Source organism: Struthio camelus, chromosome 14 (assembly GCF_040807025.1).
Source record: "Struthio camelus isolate bStrCam1 chromosome 14, bStrCam1.hap1, whole genome shotgun sequence".
In the NCBI taxonomy this organism is placed as follows: domain Eukaryota; kingdom Metazoa; phylum Chordata; class Aves; order Struthioniformes; family Struthionidae; genus Struthio; species Struthio camelus.
In genome coordinates this window covers 20,137,311-20,160,135 of record NC_090955.1, presented here as the reverse complement: position 1 = coordinate 20,160,135, position 22,825 = coordinate 20,137,311, and the positions used below count along the sequence as shown (strand labels likewise).

Here is a 22,825-nt window from a genome sequence, read left to right as displayed (position 1 = left end):
AAGAAAAGTGTTTTCAGTTTTACTGTAGCCAAGACCTAAGTCGTGTTATTACGCTGACATAAAAATGAAATCAGTTAAATAGCTTTACTGATGCACAGATGTCTTTGTACAAAGACTGTAACTCAATATAAGTTTTCCATTTAAATTCAAGCCTACTTTTTAAAACTTATTTTACCTGACAAGTCATTACTTAGTTTGAAACTTCAGACATCCTCCTTCTTGCATGTTATTTTCTTCATTTTTTTCAACTTTATTCATGCTTACCTAGAGACTTAACACCAATGTTACATGATAGCAGTAAAACCAGAACAGCAAAGCTAGACTAACTGCTTACAGAAAAGAAATTTGCTATTTAATTTTGTGAATTTTTTTCAAGATATAAAGTCCACTAAGGATCAAATGTCCGAACGCATTATAACTACAGGACTCCTTCTTCCAACTCTTGCTGACATTACCTGATTTTTTTTGTGCAGTAACTGTTCACAGCCTTTAGGAACCTAACTATTGACCCTAAATGTGTTGGGTTTCCTGTGTGGTGATTTGGCTTTAGCAGGCAGGCCTAGTGTTTCACAAGTCCTAATTTACATCCTCTGATTTCCTGGGATCCAGTGTTTCAGATCCGTAAAAAAGCAGTGTGTTCTCTGAAGAAAAGATTATCCTCCTTCTCAAATCAAAGTACAGAAGGAAGGTGCTGTATTGCAGCAGCTCTGTATGCTACATCTAACTATACTGCTTGTGTATGAACGTCCATTTTGTTCAAATGCAAATTGTTTTCATCTTATAGACATTTTTCCTTTTCTCAGAATTTATACAAGCTATACAAGTTACATGTGGATGGAGGCTGGCAGGTAACATGACCATGCAAAACATCTTGCATTTTTGTCTTGCAGCAAGTCGCAGTCTTTGACAAATGCCTTCAGTTTCACAGAATCATCATTCTTCCGATCATCTGTGAATGAAGATGAAGCAAAAGCTGAAACTATTCGAAACTTGAGGAAATCCTTTGCTAGTCTTTTTTCTGATTAGCCAGCTTCATCTAACTGCACATAGCATATTGTCTACTACGTGAATGTTATATAGGTTTTGTTTTCCTTGTGACAGTACCCACCTCTACTGTGCTAACTGTTGTATTAAGCAATATGTTAAACTTACAAAAAAAATAGAAGGACTTTGATGAGATACCATTCAGGTGTATTATATAAAAATCTACAAACAAGGAAGGGTTCTATTACTAACACAGAACGCTGAATTCTAAGGTCCTTATCCATTGTAATATTGTGGCCTTACTGTGACTGAACTATTTGAGGCTCCTTTGTAGAACTGTGTTAATAAGGCATTGAGCTATGGGTTTCTCCTTGCTTTACCCATTCCCAATGCATTGCAATGCATGTGTATTTTCTGTGTAAATGTTTTGTACTGCAAGAGTGTAGTCTTGACTTGGTCTTGCCTCCGAAATTTCAGAGGCAGCTCACGCTGAAGTTCTTGTCAAGTCACTTAAATAGTGTGAGAAATTGAAGCATTTTTCTTCCTCCTTATACAGTCTTTCCATCAGCTGATTGTAGACTACTGGTGTATTACTGAGAGTTATCAGTACATTAAACTAATGTCATAAATGGAGTGTGTATGTACAACTGTATCTCCATGTGTCTACTTAAATTTATTTCCAAAGTGTAACTATAACTGATTCTGGTTGTAAAGAATCTGCATGATGTTGCCCTTATTTTTGTGAAAACCTTCCAATAAATGTAAAGTCTCATGCTTGATTAAAAAGAAGTCTCCTACAAAGCTTGTTTCAACCACTATATATACTATATATTTTGAAAGATACCAGAAGTGTACCACTGTGGTTACAGAATATTTGGACACAAGACACAACTTTAAGAAAATACAGTGTCACAAATAATTCCCTTTTGGATGGCATCCTTAAAAAAAATACCACTTTTAGGAATCAGATTTAAATTTTCTAACAGTTTATGTGCTTTAAAAATATTTCTCTTAACTTCTTAACACAGAATTGATTCCAGACTTGGAGGTAATAGCAGCATTTTAAAAAAATTCTCTGAATTTGATTCGTTATCTCTATAGACTATCCACTTCCAAATGAGTATCATGTCATTCTGCCTATCATGAATTGCATGCAGTAATATTCCTTGCCAGGAAACAATGCTGTCAGGGCAAACGAGAAAATAACTGTAATATTAACATGTCTGAGGGAGAAAACGGGCAACACTAAGTTAACTTGCTGAAAAACAGTATAGAGTGTTAATGGACTCATGCATCTATTTGCCTAAGAAACTGTATTTGTTATAGATCGGATGGCATCAGTTTATGAAGTGTAGTTTGTAAAGCACAATCATCCTTTGACAACTTAAGTCCTTTCAGATTTAGCTTCCTTGGGAGGACAAGCCAAATTTAGGCCAGGAGGTTGGCAATGAAACGGAAACTTCCGTTTTCAGTGATGTCAGAATTAAGTTCATGCATCAACATCTGGTAGCTCTCTGTTTGTCGACATATTCTAAGTTGATGATCTCAGCATACATATTTCCTGAGAAGGAGGCATGTCCAAATCACAGGCAATACAAGGAACACCCTTTTCAGACTGTCAGTGAGGACTGACTCAAGTGTAGCAGCTGAACAACCATACCTAGAATAGCGCTTTCCTCCAGGTTAAGACTAAAATGAATTTATGGGTGAGTTTGCACTGCAGCTTTAGAAACCTTTAAATACATAGCACTACCCTCTATAGGATGGAACCGCGGTCCCTCTGATCTGCAGAGAACCCTCTTTACCTTAGTGGAACAGCCCTCAGAGAAGAGAAACCCTCTCTCTGAATTAATGACGACTATCTCTTACTTCAGGAGGAATGCACTGTGGGTAGAAGCCTACGGTTTAGACCGTGAATTCTGTCGCAAAATAGAAAGCTTTAACTATTAACAATTCTTATTACTTCATAAACATGAGCTAAACTTTTAATTTTTTAACTTCCATCCCCCTCCTGCCCCCCACTGGATTGAAACACCCTTCACTGGGCTTCTGTAACAACCCTGAGCAGTTACATAGCCTTTCATGTCTGAGAAGCACTTTACTTTTAGATTAGAAAGATTAATCAATTTTGCCAACGCAAATTAATTACTGCTACAGAGAAAGCACAGCAATTATGCATAGTTTGGCATGGTTCATGATTAGTGCATGCCTCGTTTCAGCAATATTTAGTACAATATGAATTACAGGTAGTTCATTAGTCCAGGCCCCAGATTTCGACTTGAGGCAAAGTTTCTTGCTCATATAAAATTCCCTCCCACCTCTTCCTGGGAGAAAACGAGTTTCACTACAGTCTTTGTCTTACCATCTGGAAGAAAAAAGAGAAAGAAAAGAAAAGAAAAAAAAAAGAGAGCAAGATGATGCAATCAAATCTGCATGGTGTATCCTCCCACACAATGTACATAACACATTGCCTCTCCACAATGCCAAAACTTCTTTATGCCTCCAAGCATGCTAAAGCGTGTCACATGCAAGCTGATGCATGCTTTTGTTCCTGATGCAGTGTTTCATGGTTAAGATATTTTTAAGCAATCTATAATACACCTCCAAAATACCAATGAGACAGAAATGCAATTTTTTTATAAAAAGTGTCTTCAATCATTGTTTGTCTGTTTTGTCTTACTTCTTTAAATAGATTGTGCTTTGAACTCATAGGCAAGCTCTAAATACTCAGTTATCCAATATAATGCTATCTAGCGGTGTGTAAATGGTAACACAGAAATATCTGAGTGCCTGTGCTTGTTCAGCTTGGTGAACATTGGCCTAGGAACCTGAAATCTATATTTCATTTGCACCTTTCCTATGGAGATGCAGATTATGAGATTACGAAGCTATAGGTTTCTATGCACAGTACTGCATTTTTTTTCCATCTTTCACTTTTAAATTAGTATAATATGAAATATGAAATCTACAGTGCTATTTATCAAGTTTAGTCTTAAGATTGAGATGAAGCCACTTTCTGACCATCAGGCCTGCAGCCGATTCAAAACTCTGAAGCAGTTTTTAGAGTTTATAATTATGGACAAGGCAACTAAACTAGCTGTGTTACAACCACTAAGTCTCCAATAAAAAATAGTGAAAATAGTATTAAGGTACTCTGTAAATGTTATGTGTACTTTGTAGACTCAGCTCCACAAGAACAAACTCACTTCTTTGAGCTCCTAGTCAATATTTTCTCAATGAACAGATCACATACAATAAAACTCCTATTTACAAAATTGAGTCATTGCATGTTTGTGCATTGACATGGTTGTTGAACACGACAGATAAATTTACTAGCAAGTTGTCCATCAACAGCAGCTGCCAGTGAGGTTGGGTAGGATGCGGGTGGCTGAATGTGTCCAACATAGCTAGCTAGGGCCATTTGAGACCTCATATCATGATACCTGTCTTGGTAACCCAGACAGTCACACGGTTTGGCAGCTATGATGCAGGATCTATGGGAGCCAAGGGCTATGCTAAAATGGCAGTTGGAGGCCACAGAGGATACATAAGAGCATCTAAAAAGGCACTAGCTGCTTGTGTTGGGGCACTGAGGTTCCTCTTGTGTCAGGACGCTCAGCTATCTCATCCCTTTTAACCATTCAGGCATGGAGGAAGGGGCTACTTAGGTAAGCTCTTTCTTCTTCCCCTTGAAAAATAAAGCTGTCTAGCATGCCAGTGCTGCAAACATACAATTGTTTGCACATTTTCATCACTAGTAGAGTTTATTTTTCCATACCAAAAACAACTAGATGTGATTATTGACTCACAGTCATTTAAGAAATACAGGCTAAACTGGCACAAATGCCAGCACAAATGAATTAATTAATGACAATATGTCTCCAACATGAAAATTATTTTAATTAGATTTACATTTCTAAACAAGGAATTTTTGATACTGTTTGGAGTATCAGTGGAGTTCTTTAAAGTTAAAATGAGCCGAGAAGTAGTTCAGAAAGACTGTGTCCCTACTTCACTTTGAGGTAGCCCAGGGGCAAGAGAGACATGCTGTTTTCCACAGATTATGTCATAAAGAATTAGAAAGAGGATCAGTAAATACATTTTTTAAAAAAACACTATTTTCTACTGGAGTTTTGACTTCTGTTAGCAGCGGCATTGCTCAGAATTTCCAAATGTTGATGTGGTGTTTAAAAAACAGCTCCACTTCAAAGTAGGAGACATTTAAGTTTCCCAGTACAGGATATGCATTATGAAGGAGAAGGAGTCGGGCTTTACAGCTAAATCTTTGTTCTATAGAAGTGATGGATGGTAACAGGAATGGAGTAAAACGCATGCTAACCTGATGAGACTGAGCGCTAACAGAAGATTAAGTGGGAGCTCAACTCTTTACACATGGCTTCTGTTACCATTTGTCTCTCCTCTTAAACATCCTTATGTTACACACCTGTGCCTGTTTTTCTGACCAATCGCAAACAACCAAATTCTACTTTAAGGATTTATAAGCCCGCAGGAGGGAAGGAATATCTGCTTAGGGATAAGTCCTTGAGTTTTCTCATCTCTGAGGGCTGAACTATGCTTTCTGACACTGGGACAATATCTGAAGTAAGTAACAAAAGATGAAAGCTGGCTGTTTGTGATTCTTCTCTCATTTTCTAACTACGAAGGAAGTGTTGGATAAGTAGTTACATTGAATTTAAAAGCACCCAGACAAGGAATAAAAAAGTACCTCTGACTAGTCAGATAAGAGACAAGGTGGGGGAGGGGGGAATACAGCATGTAGGTGTCCACTCTACCCCCTTTTAATTGGGTACTACTTATCAAAAGTAAGTTGTGAACTTTTAAGTGATGACAAAATTTTTAAGAGATAACTCAGTATTCTCAGTAGTATAGGGACTTAAAGATATAGAGGGTGATCTATCCCATCAGTTACAGAATTATTAAAGTATTGAAAAGAAGAATTTTATAACCATGTAGTACTCCAGTGAATACAAGACTAACAAGACCTGTGCTTCACTAGCGTGCCCTTTGTCCTCTTACGTGGCTGTAACAAAATCTAAAGTGTGGCTTTAATTTTACTGTAACTCAGAACACTGAAGATCACTAAAAGGATTAATAGGGAGCATGAATATTAGATTTTTAGTGGTTTTCCTGTTAAGGAAAAACAGGAAGAGCTGATGTTCCTTTTCCCCCACCTTCCAGGTAGGTGGGGGGAAATGATGCCATTTAAATCTCTTGAAATGTTCTTGTTCGTGGCAACTGAAGCTGTTGGGCAAAACTCTTTCGGTTGATCAGAAGGGCATGTCAATGAAAGAGAAGAATATATTTATCTCATTCCTACCCACTGTAATAAAATATGTGAGCATTCCACAGCTTCACTCATAATACACCTCTTCCCCTAAAGTTATGAGGAGCTTTAACATACAAAGAAAGAAGCTGGGGGTGGGGGATGAAATGCATCCTTTCAGTGTGTGTTTGCAGAATTGCCATAAGCCAACACCTCACTTGCCAAGGGTGCTCTAACTGGAGATCCAGTTTATAGATCTTTCAAACTGGTAATCATGTAAATCTAACAGATGGACTCTTCAAACATAGGTTATCCTGATCTTCTGTTATCACTGAATACTTCATTGCTTTGGTGGTTCAAGCTAAACTTATATAGTCTCTGCTTCTTGCATGTTTTTTTCTTTGCAAACTGCATTAGCAATGTCACTGAGCATACATTATCACTTTTAAAGCATGTTTTCCACCCACACATAGCTTGAGACAACATGCTCTGCTAGCCTCATGTGTCAAGACACATGGTATGCTACTAAAGAGACTGCCACTAGAACTTAGTGCACACGCAAAGCCTGCTGCTGGAGTCGCCTATCAGCTTACAGTCTGTGTAAGACTGATCTCACACGCTAGATCCACTGAAGAGCTGTAAGTGACAGATACTCTAGTTTGGTGGGGAGAAGGAGGGGGAAGGAAATGTTCCTTTCCTCCCCTCTGCCACCTAATGGGGAAATGGAAATTAGTCACTCTAGCCATTAGCTGAACCACACCTAATTACTACATAGAAATGATAGTAAATCAGAACTCTGCTGAGCAGTACTAGCTAGCTGTTTGTCTTAGTGACAATTTTATTAATAAGTTAGCAGTACATGCTAATTAATACTTTATCTCAGACCCCTAGGAAATTGGGTTATGTTTCCATATAGAACAGATTCTACCTCAGGAATTGTTACTACACAATCCCAAGTATTTTTTTCTTGCTAGCCGCATCCACTGCTATTTACTGTAAAAATGTCCTTTCTCATGACCTGACAGAATTGTAACAGATCTGGGTATATGGAGGAGTCCTGTAATATGAAGGCCTCTGCCCCACCTGCTATGGGAATGTCTCTGAACTAGGATCAAGAAGCATTCTTTTTCTTATTTAGATGTTTCCCTAGTCTGTTGGCAAGTCATGACTTAATCTATTAAAAACTGAAAGCGTTGTTTTAAAAGTACAATGTCTCAGTCTCTTTTCCCCTTAAACTCAAGTTCACTTACAGGTGAACACCACAGTATAATATATATTCACTTACTCAGCTTTGTTCCACAGTACATTTTTGAAGACATTAGCATTTTTCACACCTTTTTTTCTTCTTCCCTAGAAAGGGAAAGCATGTGCATTGACTCTGGGCGATAGAGAGCTGATGTAATTTCATGGCAAGAAGACTCCTGCTACCCTTAAGAATGTTAGTACAAGTTCTGAACTGACTTACCCTCCTCTGGAATAATTATGCATTCCACTCTGGCACACTTTATCATGCAGTTCTCCTGCTTTGTAGATTACATGTCTTGAGGAGGTACAAAAGGGAAGAGCAAAGACTGTTTTATTTCTGTATATGAATGTAACAATTATACACACACACACACACTCCTCAAATACTACTTTTATGTGTAAAATTATGTGAGAATTTACTTTACAGACATACTTAATATGTACATTAAATCCACATATCCCTTCATGCATCAAGGAGATGCCAAGTTGCTCCTAAGAGATGCTTACAAGTAAGGGGAAAGTATATTGTTAAATTCTAATTGAACAAGCTAGAACTTGTTCAGGTTAAACAGCCCACCCTCAGACTGCAAGAAGCCAAATTATGCCCTCAGTGACTTATGAAAACAAAACAGCCTTCAGTGGATTTCTGCAAATGTAACTGTCTATAGAGTCTACAGCCACATCAGAATAAGTCTCCCTGATCTCCGAGATTAAGTATTCCCCAACCTAGCAAATATTTGGGTAAGAGACCCCTTGGCAATCCCACATAGCTTTAGATACTAACACAGGATGAGTTTATAGTTGAGTGCTTGGGTGTGAGGGGTATTAACAACGTTAGACTAACAAATACAGTCAGTGTCCTCTCCAAAAAGGTATTAAGATGAACTTACGTGCCTGCCTACCTACCTCTGACTACAGCAGAAGTCTAAAATGGTTTTAAAAAAAGGACTTTTAACTTAAGTGGCCTCAGATCTCCTCTTTGGAAATAGTAGGTAACGTAATCCAAATGAATGAAAAGACCAAATTCAATCTTCTCATTTTATTCTCCATTTGGCAGAACATATGATTATATCCAAAAAAAGGACTACAGACTAGGTCCCTCTTCAGACTGAAAAGCATTAAGTTGCGTAAAATTAGAGTCAGCAAAAGAAAACAGTACTAGGAAATAGATCTTCTGGAGAAAGCTATTCCAATGTTTGTTCTTTGGGATAAAACTATGCCAGGAAGAGGAGATTTTACTATCCTTACAGCAAGTTCTTCAGATAAACATCAAGAAGATGGACTAAAATTTTGGTATTTCAAATTAACATTTCTTTTTGTCTGTCAGTAGGTCGTGCATGAAATTTTAAAGGAGTGAAGCACCAAGCGCACAGACCTGTTATGAATTCTTTTTTTGTAGTAATCCATACAAGATGTAGTGTTTCTTTTTTTAACACTCCTGAAATTCCTATTCAGCTATTAAAAATGTCTATCCTGTTCTACAAAACAGACAGCATTCCATACTAAAACTTTCCCTGGCCTGATTGGCCAGTCATCCTGAGTTGCATAGTTTTTGTGTTTCTCTGGGAGATGGAACAAAATTCACTAACTAAAAAGGTTGCAAAAAGACCCGTTAACATTTTCAATTTCCATCTAATTCTGAACGTCAAGAAAAACTAGCAATCCAGAACAGTAGCGGAATGCATAACTAGGACACCTGGACCTAGCTACACATCTGAACTGCTTTGTTTAAAACTTGTAACCCTTCCTACTCTCTGCACACAAGTCTTCCATTTGAGCCACTGGCTTCATACTAAGATCAAAAGTAAATTTACTACAAACTGTTTAGATTTGTGACGGGGGAGGGAATATTCAGGGCAGCACACAGACCACATACATAAAATGCAGCTCTATTACTATTATGCATATTCTCCCCACTCACACAAACTGCAGCCCTGATTACGATGATCTTTTCTTAACACTTTTAAGGAAAAAGTCAGAACTTCCGTAACATTGGAAAAAAAGGTGTGAAGTTGCTGATGCTTTTCGTGCTCCCTCACACATATGGCTAGCTGAGAACACAGAGCAAGTTCAAGCTTGAAATTAATTTTTTTAAGCAACCAGTATATAACACTAAACATGATTTAATAATGGAAAGACTGGCACAACCTTAAAGGAATATCATCAAGTAGGCAAGGTATGCTTGCGACTTATTATAAAACAGTTAAATCAGGTAGGAAGCGTAATCCAGATTCTTGACATAATTATGGCAGAAGAGTGTGGAGGGAGGAATATCAATTATTATTTTTTTAAAGCAAAGCTCCTCTAACAGTAAGACAAGCAATACATTCGTCTGCTTCTCTAATCTCCTTTGAGAATGTCTATCTTTTTTTCATTTATATTTAATATTTTCGCCAACTTAAATGCCAGCTTAACGTTTTACTAGCGTTGGGCTCATTCCTTTGACATAGGAGTTAATAAATTTTATTACAGTTTGCATGAAATAAACCTCAACATCCTTAAAACAGTATCATCTCAACTCAATCGATCACAAAGTAAACAGCATTGCTGGCCCTCGTTCCTTTGGTAAAAAAAAAAATCATTGTTATTACTTTGATAACTTAATTACATGGCAAAATTGCTACAAAAATATTGAAATAATACAATTTGATATGTACTGCATTATAGAGATGGCTGAAAATATTAAAAGTAGTTTTATCTATAGAGAATTTATTCCTTTATAGGGCTTGCATTTACAGTCACATAAAGTTCAAATAATTTCTGCTTCAAACAAGATTGCTGTGGCAAACAGCCACAGAGTGAAAACTTCCAACTCTGTTCAGTCTAATATTAAGAACATCATACTCCAGAACATTAGAACAGTATTCAGTACTTTTCCTTCTTTCAAAGCATAGATCCCTGGATCTCTGTGCATAAACAACCTTGAAATTTCATAGCAAAACACTGAAATTTCCACAAATGTCTGTCCTTCAGAGCCTCTCTAATTTTAAACCTTTATTAATTCTTAAAGATTGCGACTAGAAAACAAAAATGTGATTTGTACACACTGGGTTAGGTCTGAGGAATCATCAGACTTTTACCAAAGCTATTGAAATAAGAGGTGTGTCTGTGATTACGAAAGAGATCTTCCGGTGATAAAAGCAGAATTGCATCAGCTTTTGGCTCAGAGTGTCCGAATGACTCAGCGTTTCAGAAAAATGTGTTTCCATTTTCTTTCCGGTTGGAAGATGGTGAACCTTCATTAATACTTTCTCTGAAAACGCCATGAGACAGGCAAAAGGAAGATGTTAGATTTATCAGAGGGATAGTCTGACAGCCTTTATTCAGAAAAATAAGAGCCATGCAAAGTTCCCTGAGACCGTTCTGGCCTATGCTTTGTTTACAGTAGAAGCAGGAAAAGAGGTTTGTTTCAGTACCTTTGCAGCTGTTTCAGAATAAGTTACCAGTTCATTTCTGCACGTTAGTACAACACATAGCACAGGAAATTCTAATTTGGAATTAAATTTTAACTGTGAGAGCAAATATTCCTGGTAGTTCTGGTGTTTAGTTTTCCTTATTTTTGCCCCTCCCCAACCAAAACTTTCTCCCTTCCATAACAATTCAAGCAAGAAACCAGAACTTCTCAGGAAATTGTCATGTATCAGTAGTCTGCATCTTGTGTACTACACCAAAGTATCATGATTATCAAAACGTCATTAACTGTGTGAAGTATCTTTTTCTTAATGTTGTCTCATGTTACAAGTAGAGGCAGAAAACTCAATTAGACGGACCTCTGGTTTGACCCAGCAGGACATCTCGTGTGTTCGTTCTTTCCTCCTTCACTGTATGTAATGAATTTGCACCTATTACATTAGGTCTGCTCAGGCTAAAGTTAATTTGGCAAGGTTGCTAGAGTTGCTTCTGAAACAGGATTGCAACCGTGCAAGTCAACGAAGTCAAGAATTGCTAGACCGATTTGTGAAAGTTGAGTAACTCCACCTTGATAGCTGATTTTAGTCTGCAGTGAATTAGTCAGTTTGGGTTAGAAATGGTGGAATGAAGAAACTTTATACCTCTCCCTGGAGGGTTCTGCTGATTGTTGGGGCTGTCACTGAGTTCTAGAGTTAATATCCAAGTCTAGGCAGTTCATGCTTGCATCTGGCCTTTTTTTTCTCTCTACACTTCTGCCTTGCTACTCAGCATCAGCTGAGGTTGGTACCTCTGCTCGTGCAAGGACAGCACCCTGTTACTGAAACTCAGACCGTCACATCTTACTTTCTATTCTGTCCCTGCTTTCTAATGTTTAAATCACTCCCTTGACCACTGACAGGAAGCAACTACAGTCTGTGCATACTTTAACAAGGTGTTTAAACAAGATACCACATGACTTAAACTGACTGAATTTCATCACCAGACAATGACAGATCCAGCACTTCCTTTGGGCTACACTGAGCTTAAAAAGTGGTCTCCAAGAAATGCAAAAATCTAAAAGCTACATTTCCAGTTAGCCTTGTTTCTTTAAAAAATAAAAATAAAATAAAATAAAAAGCTCCATAACAATTACAAACACGTGAGGATAAAACTGACACAGATGAAAAAAAGAAAGAAAAGGTATTGATTTAAATCAATCAGTTATTGTCAAATAATTCGGTGCTCCAGAAAGTCTGTTCCATTCTCCTTAAATAAGAACAGACACAGTCCAGGTTATATTCATGAAATTTGAAAGGAATTATAAAAAATAATTTTGAGGTCTACAACTTCCTTTGCACGAAGTTCAATAAGTCAGAAATAGGCGATGAAATAATGATGAAGTCAAGACTAGCGTTTGGGCCCAGTTTGCACGATGCATTTCTAAAATATAATCCATCATATAATCTAGAAAAGCATCTCAATGACGACTGTGGCTTTCAGCAACAGTCTACTTGTGAGTAGGCACTGAAAGCGATTTAACAGCACAACTGATCAAACCCCCAATTACTTAGCTCCTGACACGTGCAAGAGAGGCAGAGGAATTTTCTGCTTATTTAGTTGATCTTTCTAAAACAGCGTTGAAAGTTTACAATAATTAAACTAATTTATGTCTTTTTTTTTTTTTTTTTAAACAGGAATCGGTCACTTTCCTAGAACAGACTGGGCTTTGAGGTGACCTGCTTCTAAAGTAAGTATGCTATGTTCATGAAACCCAAACCAAAAGGAGTCCAATGCATTTACAAGGCAATTACTTTCCTATCAGCAAAGACTAAAATTCAGGTGTGTGGTATCAAAGAGGATTCAAACCAGAAAAGGCCTCAAAGTTGCAAAACTGACTGCCACCCAGCACAGGTTTCATTTCCAAAATTTTAAGCAAATGGCAGAGTGAGTTATGCGTATAAGCATTTCACAAAGTATATTCTTAATGGAGAAAATATTTGTTTCACAAACATGCATACTGTTCCATAATTTTCAAGACAGCAATGAAAATTGCAAAGCTAGGTATGAGGAAGAACGTGCTTCTGAAAAAATTAGCAGCCTCCTTGTCCAAAGCATCAGTCACCATCTCAGAGTTATTTTACCGAAAAATCCTGAAAAGCAGGTAACTGCCAGCTATGACCAATTATGCTGCCTTACAAGAAAAGAGGCAGTGAAATGAGCAGCATACCAAAATACTAATACACTTGCTCCATTGCAAAAGATAAACCATAGGGACCAAACGTTGGTCCACAAAGACCAAGGGAATAGGATCATCCTCAGCAAAACACTGAAGAACAATAGCTGAGCTATTCCATGAGGGAGACTATAGACATTGCAGGTACCGCAGTGCCATCTGCAGTGACAGAAGCCTAGATGGGTGTGCAAGTGCACTAGTACTGGATCCCTGTGTCACCTTCCAGCTAGCAGAACAGCACTGGGACCCAGCTCTAGTTCGGGCATGTTTACTAGCTCTACGGATCTTACTCAAAAAGATTCTCTTTTCAATTTTCAGGACAAAATACAGTTCACAGCAGCCTCTTGCTTCATAACGCACACAATACCTGTAAATTCATATGCGACGGCACTCCATGGCGAGTATTTCTTACTCTGAGCACATAATAAGCTTTTGTAACAGCATACAAAAAATGCATGACAAAAACTTACTTCGGCATAAAAGGCCCTTCCTCTCTCTTCTGTTCAGCAGATTTGGTTAGAATGGATTTTCCAGGTCTGTTGCCACCTTCTCAGTAGAGATATTCTATGCTGTTCTTTGGCCAGAATAAAATTTCTACAGTAGAAAAAGTCTATTAAGATACTGGATCACTTACAATATTAACAAAACAAGCAACCAGAGGGAAAATGGGTAAGATGCATTAACTCACAAAAGTTTTCACTGTCTAGGTCGCTATCACTTCTGCAACACAGAGATTCTGAAAGTACTCCTTGTGTCTTGAGGTAAAGACTTGTCACTCATTGACTGTTTCAGTCATTACGCTATTGGTTGCGCTACTGGTAATAATATTCATGTCTTATAAGCTTCTTGCTTTTACGTTAATCACTAAAAGCTAAGGCATTATACCAGTTCAGCAACTCCTACCACACCCAGTTTCACCAACATTAGATAGAAATTATGTCAGAAGTTTATCTGATGCAAACCACTTATTAGATCAATCTTACTGATTTTGAGATGATTACTACCTAATCTCAGTTCGTTTTGTGACTATTCACAAAACAGTTTTATACCTGTTTTTGAAATTTGAATTTGTACCTGAAAGAACATAGAAGTGACAGCTTATTATGCAAAATAGAAAGCATTAAAGAAGGGACCAAAAGAAATTATTTTTGGAAGATCAAAACTGTGGACACAGCAAACAAATCGGGAAAAGGCAGCTTGCAATTTTCTTTTAGTTTTGAAATAAAGCTTCCTCTGTATTAACACCACAACATGTTTAGAGAAAGCATTATTCAGTGTATTTACTAAGTTCAGTTTCAGTGTTGAAAACTGAAGCCATTCATCAATTTAAAAGGAAGAACGTGTCTTCCATGGCACAGTTCTTGAGTAGCTAAGATGAAAAAATGTCTGGAAGTTTGTTTTTCCTTAAAATATAAATATTTCTCATACTTTCCAGCAGGGGGCAATGGCATATGTAATTGTTTAATCATATGCCTTGAACTCTATACTTCCCAGCAAATAAGAGCTACCCCAGTCAGGTCGTGGAAGCATACACTTTTCAGTCAGGCAAATTCTGCCCTCCGCAGCCATCAGGAAATTTCAGGTCATCGCTTAATGTTGTATGGTAACGAACTTGTGTCAGTTTTTCTAACAAACTAGTTATGCTGCAGTTAAGAACCCCAACACTATTAAAACTGCAAGCATAGTAAAATTCAAATATATTTAATCATTTCCTCAGTTTCATTCTTTTAACTTAACTTGGGCAGCATTAGCTTGGAGACTTCTGCCTCCAGACAGTGAGAAGTCACATGAAAAGGACTGGCAAAAAGAGGAAATAACATGAGTAACAGAGACAGTGGGCTGCAAATAACTGAATGACCTACAACAATATACCAAATCATGGCCTACAATTTATCTATGGTAGTAAAGTCCCCCTGAAAATGGTTACATGATTTTAAAAGCTTGTCGTAAAGGAAAAACCTTAGGTAGCATTCTCAAGGAAAAAAACACTACAATTTAAGTTTTCCCATCAAGTTCTTTCTGTGCTTAGTAAAGTTCACTTTATGAGACAGTTCAAGACGGAGGCTTTCATGCTTATTCCCCTGGCCCCTTCCCAGGCATACACACAATCCCACTCCCAAATGCCCCCAGTTAACAATAAGGAGATGGAAGGAAATTGAGGGAGTAGAAAAAGAGAACTAGGGCCTATTTTTTCAACTGCAGGCCCTGAAACACGTCCTGGCTGTAACAGATGCAAGAAAGATGCCGCTGCAATTAAGTTCACAACATTACAGCACCCCAATTTAAAAAAAACAAAACCCATTTTCATCATTTTTTTAATCCTATATTTTTATATGCTTCAGACTCTGTGAGCCCTACTCTAAAAGGGTAAATGGCCTCAACGTTGAGCCTTGTTTTAGAAGAATAACTCATCCTTGGGATGTGAGACAATTTAGTCAGCATCTGCCAGGTCAGTCCTGGGATTATCTTCTACCAAAAAAAAAAAAAAAATCCTGCCAACAGTGTCACATTGTGCTGATTTATTTTCTCTGTGTTTTCAAATGCCACTGCAGCACTGTTGATTAGGGACTAGGCTTAAACACAGAATACGTCTATACTGCACGTTTCTTATTCTAAATGAAGTTCCAATCTGGGTGGTTCTGGAGCACCTAAATCGTCTTAACACCATAACATCTTAAATGTTAAGATATGCTTTCCTTTTCCTTTCAAAACTGAAATATAGCTGCACACATATAGCAAGATACTTTAATCTCCTATATGTTTTACAAAGTACAGCATAATCCAGCAAATCCCACGCTAATGTAGGAAGTGTTAAGCAAAAATTGTTTCACCCTTTTTCCTGAAGAACTAAAATGTTTTTCTCTTGTATTTCAGCAATGGCTACTGAGTTGTCAGAAACTTCATATCCAATTTACAGCACAAAATCGCAACTCTGTTTAAAGCCATAAACGCTTACTGCCATCAATGAATAAGAATAAAATAGCAGGATCCACTTTATCACAGATATTTTTCCCAAAAAATTCATATAAAGAAATTAAGATTTAAAGAAGAAGAGATTTCAGACTCTGGTATTCCTTCCCGTCCTCCCCAGAACAGTTAGGAGTAAGTGATCATCAGAAGCTGAAAAGCATTTTGATCTTTGTTACATTGGGGCTATGGAATTTAAGCAACTATTTTACAAGGCATTGTAATTGTTTGTACTTGCAAAACTGGATTAAGAAATCAGTGCTATTCTTAAAACACATTTATCACATACATACGAAAGTCAGCATATTTCTACTTAGAGATGAGCCTTCAGCCAACCAGAGTGAATTCCCGTGTACCGCCCACGCTCGTTCTCTCATCCTCCCCTTCCCCAGAGCAATCACTGCATCTGGCCAGTATAGCATGAAAAAGTTTCCAACATGCCTTACCAAGGTACACCTGCCCTATGGATGACCCATGTACATATCACCTATACTTTATTGACGTTGTCACTATTTCCAGTAACTTCAGTGTAAGTACTGAAACACAGACATTAGAAGTGCTGAACAAAGAAGATTACAGAAAGATTTAGATCTAAGGTACAAGCCCTATTTTATTTCAAAGGAATCGGGAATTAAAGCAATGGCATCAGAGCCCTCCGCAGTGTAGCAGAGATGAGGAAAGAGGAGTCCACGGTATGTGGAGTTTCATTCAACCCTCAAGAACTTACAAGTTTGGGGCTTTACTGAAACTTTTCAAAGTTTAATGAAACATTTTTTCCTGTAATTTAAATCCATTTGTTCTTCAGTAGAAGTTTAATTTAAAAAACATGTCTTTTGAGTTAAATGTTTTTAACTCAAGTTAAAGTCTGACTAATTCTCTTAAGTGCAGCTGAAGATGAACAAAACTGACACTATTATTCAAACAAAGGCCTCATGCATACACAAAAGCCACAGTCAAACTAGTGTTAGAGTTATGAGTCTACAGTTCTCATTGTTGTTACCCAAATCAAAATCAGCACACATACTGCTAAAATTCTGAACAGCCTGTAAGGAAATTTTAATGACTAGGGATGTTGGCATCCACAAGGCAATCAAAGTTTCTTTATCCATCCATTTTTTCTTCCTACTTCTTCCTTAATTACATCTTTGTCTCCTCTGTTTCCCTTTCCAAATAAACTATTCTCAGTTTTGGTTTATTCTTCCGTATCTTTACTGACACCCTCTCCTTTACAGTATAAACTGAAGAGCACTCGCACCCCTTTAGCATCAGTGTGGGACTCTGCCATGTCACTTCTAAAAAGTTCTAACTGGTCTCCAGGCCTGGCCTCGATGGCAGGTATACTGTTCTTTTTCCACTCTCCAGGGAAGTTAGGAAAAAAAAAAAAAAAAAAAAAGCAACGTGGATGTCAACCTTCCTTCCTACCTCATCTCTCCCTCTCCCATAGAAAGAAAAGTCCCAGACTTCCTGGGAACTAGATTAAACAGCGCTTTACTTGACAAGGAATAGCAGTCCTGTACATTCTGGTTCAGTCTCTATCTGTCCCAATACTTCCAGAAACTCATGATAATACAGTCTATTTCTCATATTAGAATTTCTCTTAATGATATCAAATAAGCAGTTGTGATACACTGCCTATATACAAGATGTCCCAGTATTTTTAATAAGCACTCAAGGCATTCTCTATTTTAAATTGCATTCCTTGCTACATATGAAGGTTGAGAATTATGACATGTCCATACTTTCCTTCCTCTGTAAATATTTGAATTCCACCATCCTTCCCTCAATCCGCTTTAACCAGAAAAGTCATTCCAGCCTCCCCCTGCCTATGAAAGCAAGCAATTTCTCAAAGGAAACTTGATTTGAGCCTTTGGAGTCAAAATATATTGTTATGACCTTCTTGCTGGCTAAGAACTGCTGCTTAGCCTTACCTATATTCTACCGCTGCCAAAGAAGGAAGTCTATTTTTTTTTTCCTCTTGGCAACTCTTTTGGAGGTGCACTATTGTATTCTCAGAGTACTCGTTCTCAAAGGCTATTGTGAAAACTGTAGTAAACAGAACTTTCAGCATCAGGATGCAAGAAACAGGATTCAAGGCTGAAACTATTTGCCAAGAGTGGATGTGACCGCTGCCCCATTCAATCCTGGATGGTACAACAGTTCATCTTAGCTGCTAGATATAGCACATTCTGTAATGAGGAGGACAAAGGTGGCAATTACTAAGAAACGACAGTGCTCAAGAAAACAGCATCAGGATGTAAAAAAAATTTCCTTTTCATCAAGCAACTAAGCAACGGATCTCAACTACAGATACTAGGCTATAGTCTCAATCTGTATCAGCATATTTCCATGTACTGTTGTGGAGCTGCATGATTACAACAACAGAGTTGATGACAACTGAGAATTTGGCCCATGAACTAAAACTGAAATACTTGGGAGTATTTCAATTAGCTCCTCTTCTGTTTGGCAGAATATGTGATGTCAGGCATGCCAAGTGGTTCACATTTGTATAAGACTAGGAAAAAAGCAGAGGTAAATCTAAGCGTTTAAGAAGCTAAGATTAAATACAGAATCTCACCAAACTAAACTATAAAGCAGAATTGCTTTACTGATGGGTGCATTTTACTGCATAAAGTGTTGAAAATAGGTACGGAGGCATTGACGTTCTTTCATTCAGATTGCGGGAGGAATAATGGGAAACAGGCAGGAAAGAAAAACACCAGATGACAAATCTGAGGTTAAGAGATTAAATGGATTTTACCATCCATTCAATTATTTACTATAGTGGAAAGAATGGATCAGAGCAACTCCAAAGCCATATAATTGCTTGATACTACCAATAATCAAAATGAAAGCACCTAAGAAAGATATTATGCATGTTAAAGGCAGAAAAGATCATTATCTGATTTGATCTCCTGCATCATACAAAGCATAGAAACTTCCCCAGAAATTGCTCCATCAAGCCTGTAACTAACTCTTGATAATCAACCGTATCTTCTAGAGAGATAGTCAAACTTGGTTTGCAATCTTTGGAGAATAGTACGTAACTTCCCAGGTGATTTGTTTCAAATACATTCTTAATTTGCATTTGTGTAGGTAAAATCGTAAGTATTGTACCTCTTTCTCTAGTTTCCACTATTAGAAATGCCCTTACTGCAGAGATACTTACTGAGTGAACTGACATCTAGCTTCTCTAGGTTCGCCCAAGTCCCTGATATCTACAAGTCATAACAATGCTCTGAAGTGTTGTGCAGCCCTGTGGCTCTCTTCTAGTGCAGCCTACCACTCGCTATTACATTTAAGTCACACCTACAGTCTTCCAAGGGTCTTTGCAACACAGAGGCCCATTTAAATTTTTAAGTAATTTGGGGAAACGTTACATTATTTTTACTTATATTCATTCACTTGTTACCTCCTTAGAAAATGGATTCTTTGGCGTTCTGGTAATCGAACATAAAGATGCTCCTTGCCATGTCCGTTAATCTTTTCTAGCACATACAGCCAGAATAGGTCACTACATCAGTTAAAAACTGACAATTCAAAGAGATACCTTTTCTCGGTCTTACCACTTTATCATGAGCCATTGACAAAGTAGGTAAGTAGAAGCAGAAGTACCTGGCACATAGTTACCTAAGCAGAAAAGATCAAAGAGCATCTCAAGTGTCCTCAAAAAACGAGATTTAGGGAAGGGTTGTCCATGAGGAGGATAGCTCAGCAGCTGTTTTCAAGTGCAAAGTGACACCTGTGCAAAGCGACACCTGTGCAAAGCAGCTGTTTCTAGAACACCTTACATAATGCCATATAGAACTTGATATCCCTATAGAAGCTACTTCCCTTGCCTCATGAGTTTCAGTCACTTTCCAGCTTCTTCCTCCCCTTTACAGTTAGGAAGCATGCGCTTAGAACTCCAAACGGGAGTTGTCACTCACAGCTTCTATTTTTGGAGGTTTTCTTTGCTGTAAAAGAGGTATGTTTTGGTTTTTAGTAGGAACAGATGTTTTGCATCTGTCTCCTTACTTGCTTTCAAACATGCAACTGGAGAAATCTGAAAGGTGTTCAGAGTTGGGAAACCAATGCACAGACGATAACCACTTCTTTTCTTTGGAGCTAACCAGTTCACAATTGTCTGTTTTCCAAAATGGACTGCAGACCACTGCAAAAGCAGAGTCTGGGGGCAAAGTACCCAAAGACTACCCAAAGTTATAAGGGAGCAAGAGATTATATACTGCTTATCCTGCTATTAGACCTAAGTTGAATTCTTTATTCCTTCATCACAGACATACACATATGACTGCAATAATGTAAGCAGTTCCATTGTGGACAACTCCTGGTAGTGATGGTAGATGTGTGTAAACATACGTGGGATTACGGCCTAAGTCTATGTGCTAGTACTACAATACTACTTTTAAACCTGAAAAAAAATACATAAGACTTTTACTGACGAAATTCCCCAGCTTCGGTACCATGCAAAATACAGCACTACCCTTTAAGGAAGACCATAAACAGGTCAAATCCCTTCACTTGTCTAAGCAGGCAAAATATCGTTAAAAAGTAATAATGTATGGAAACATCATTATTCTTTTATGTTCCAGGAACAATCAAAGCCACTTAAAAAAAAAATTCTCAAACGCTACTTTGAGCAGAGAACACATCGGACACTATCACTGTGGAAATATTTTAAAACTTACTCAGAGCCCAATTAACAACTGCTTTAAGAGCATAAGTTATTACAGGATCATTTATCTACTCAAAGCATCTTGTACACAATTGAGCAGATTTTTAATGTTTAACATTTCTCCCCATAAACCACGAGTGAAAGACATTCACCTGAGGGAACACACGATAGGTAATTCAGATCCTTCTATGTTTCTTTACAACATGAGTTCACCTAAAGCCAGTTTTTCTCATCACAGCACAGGCAGCAACATATCTAAGAAACGCAGTCTTCTCTACAAAGCTCAAAGCAGACTTTAAAATTTTAGCACCGACAGAGAAAATAAAACAAAGTAGCAAACAAAATAAACTTTTAAAAACAAACCGGACATTTGATATCTGGAAAAGGTATATCTCCATAAGTTCCAATGCACATGGTCTCAGCCCTATCATGTTATGAAGTCAAGCAAGCATACATACCTTGGAAAGGTCCCCCTCTAAAACACAGCTTTCCCCACTTGTAGTCAGTCTTTTCTGAAACATACCTGGCTGGAAGCTGTAGTTATCCTTCTTCCACCAACTGCTCTCCTAATCTTTTAGGGGTATTATTCCTCTCAATTTTGTTTCCCACTTTTAGATGGTCAACTTCTTACTAAGACAAATGGGATGCTGGGGAACGTCCAGTGGGTTGTCACAGGTTGTACCGTTCAGGCAAAGAAGAAAGTTCCTGGACTCAAGAAATTTAATTTACTTCCCTCAGCTTGGGCAAACTGAAATCTGCAGCACTTTACATACATGTGATTCCTTTGTGTCTCTAGGACTCGGTAAAGGCTTTTCTAAGAGAAGATTTCAAAGTTGAGATCTGTCCTTTTCAAAGAAAAGTGGAATACAGGGGAATATATCCCTTCTTAAACTTTATGTTGTTTTCAATTAATGTTTTTTTACTAGGTGAATCAACCTGAAGACTCTGGAAAGCCTTTTTTATTAAGATTCTGACAGTTACTTTATTTTCGGTTCGGTGTTTGGGATTTTTGTTGTTATTGTTGAGCCTTACATAGTAAGCATAGAAACCCAATTAAATTAAGAAAATTTTCCTTCTTCTTTTAACTAAAGTTTATGTTAATCTGCAATCCATTTTAGTGGCATTCAGCAAAAGTTGAGATCAGAAAGGATGTCTAATTGAAACAGCAGACAGAATTAGCAAGGGAAAGAGAGAATTGTTTTTTGTTAATGCCATTTTCTCTGAAAAATATGTTCTTTAGCACACACCTGTAATCATTACTCCAAAAAGATCAAAAAACCCTCCTTAGTTCCTTGCTTTCCTAAGCACAAAAATGAAAATCAAGGCAGCGTTTGAGTGGATGTAATAATGAGGTTAGAAGAACACAGAAAATCTGCTCCTTATTATAACAAAACTAGAAAATCTTTTGCTTCTGTCTTTGACCCCACCCCTTCCACACACACAATTTCTCTATGACATTAGTAAGTTTCCCTCCTTTCCCTTTTCTCCCTCTCCCATCGGGAAGCCCGCTCACTAAGCACTCTGGCCAGACCCCCTGGGACCACAGCTGCGCACTTGCAGATCACGATGCACTCTTTCCTTTTTTGGACATTGGGTGAAGCTCTTTGCTACTGCACAGCAAAAGGGATGCTAATTCAGGCAGAGCATGCATTGGACCAAATTCTGATCTCGGACACCCACACAATTCCTGTTGTAAGTCACATGCGAGCACGTTTCTGACAGCAGGATATGCCCACTTGTGCTTTGTCTTAATGCATCAGCAAGAGTGGTGCAGCTGCCTTTTAAATAGAAGCAAACGTGTAAAGAAATGATTTTAAAAAGCTTGGGGTTGTAGGCAGACTGATAACGTTCCTCCAAGTGAAACCCAACTGTTAAAATAAGACAGTTAAGCAAACCGAAGATATTAAAGCAATTTTAGTCCTTTGTAGCTCTGAAGGGATTTTAAAAGATTCGAATAAATCCAGTGCAACTCTGTGCTTTCAATACAAGTTGAAGGACACATTTCAATTTGAAGTTAATTATGGGAAAGTTCTATAATTTATTCAAATGA

General features: G+C 37.8%; 1 protein-coding gene and 1 long non-coding RNA gene across 10 annotated transcripts in view; one reads left to right on the top strand and one right to left on the bottom strand.

The window, feature by feature from the left end:
• Positions 1-1,785, top strand: part of SYN2 (synapsin II) — a 193,473-nt gene extending 191,688 nt beyond the window's left edge. The window contains exon 13 of the mRNA XM_068960338.1: positions 891-1,785. Within this exon, the coding sequence (XP_068816439.1) occupies positions 891-1,026 (136 nt within the window). The 3' untranslated portion in view covers positions 1,027-1,785. The remainder of the gene's footprint in view (positions 1-890) is intronic.
• The window catches only part of LOC138069211 (uncharacterized), an 80,603-nt gene that overhangs the window by 48,198 nt on the left and 9,580 nt on the right, over positions 1-22,825 (bottom strand). The window lies entirely within an intron of this gene.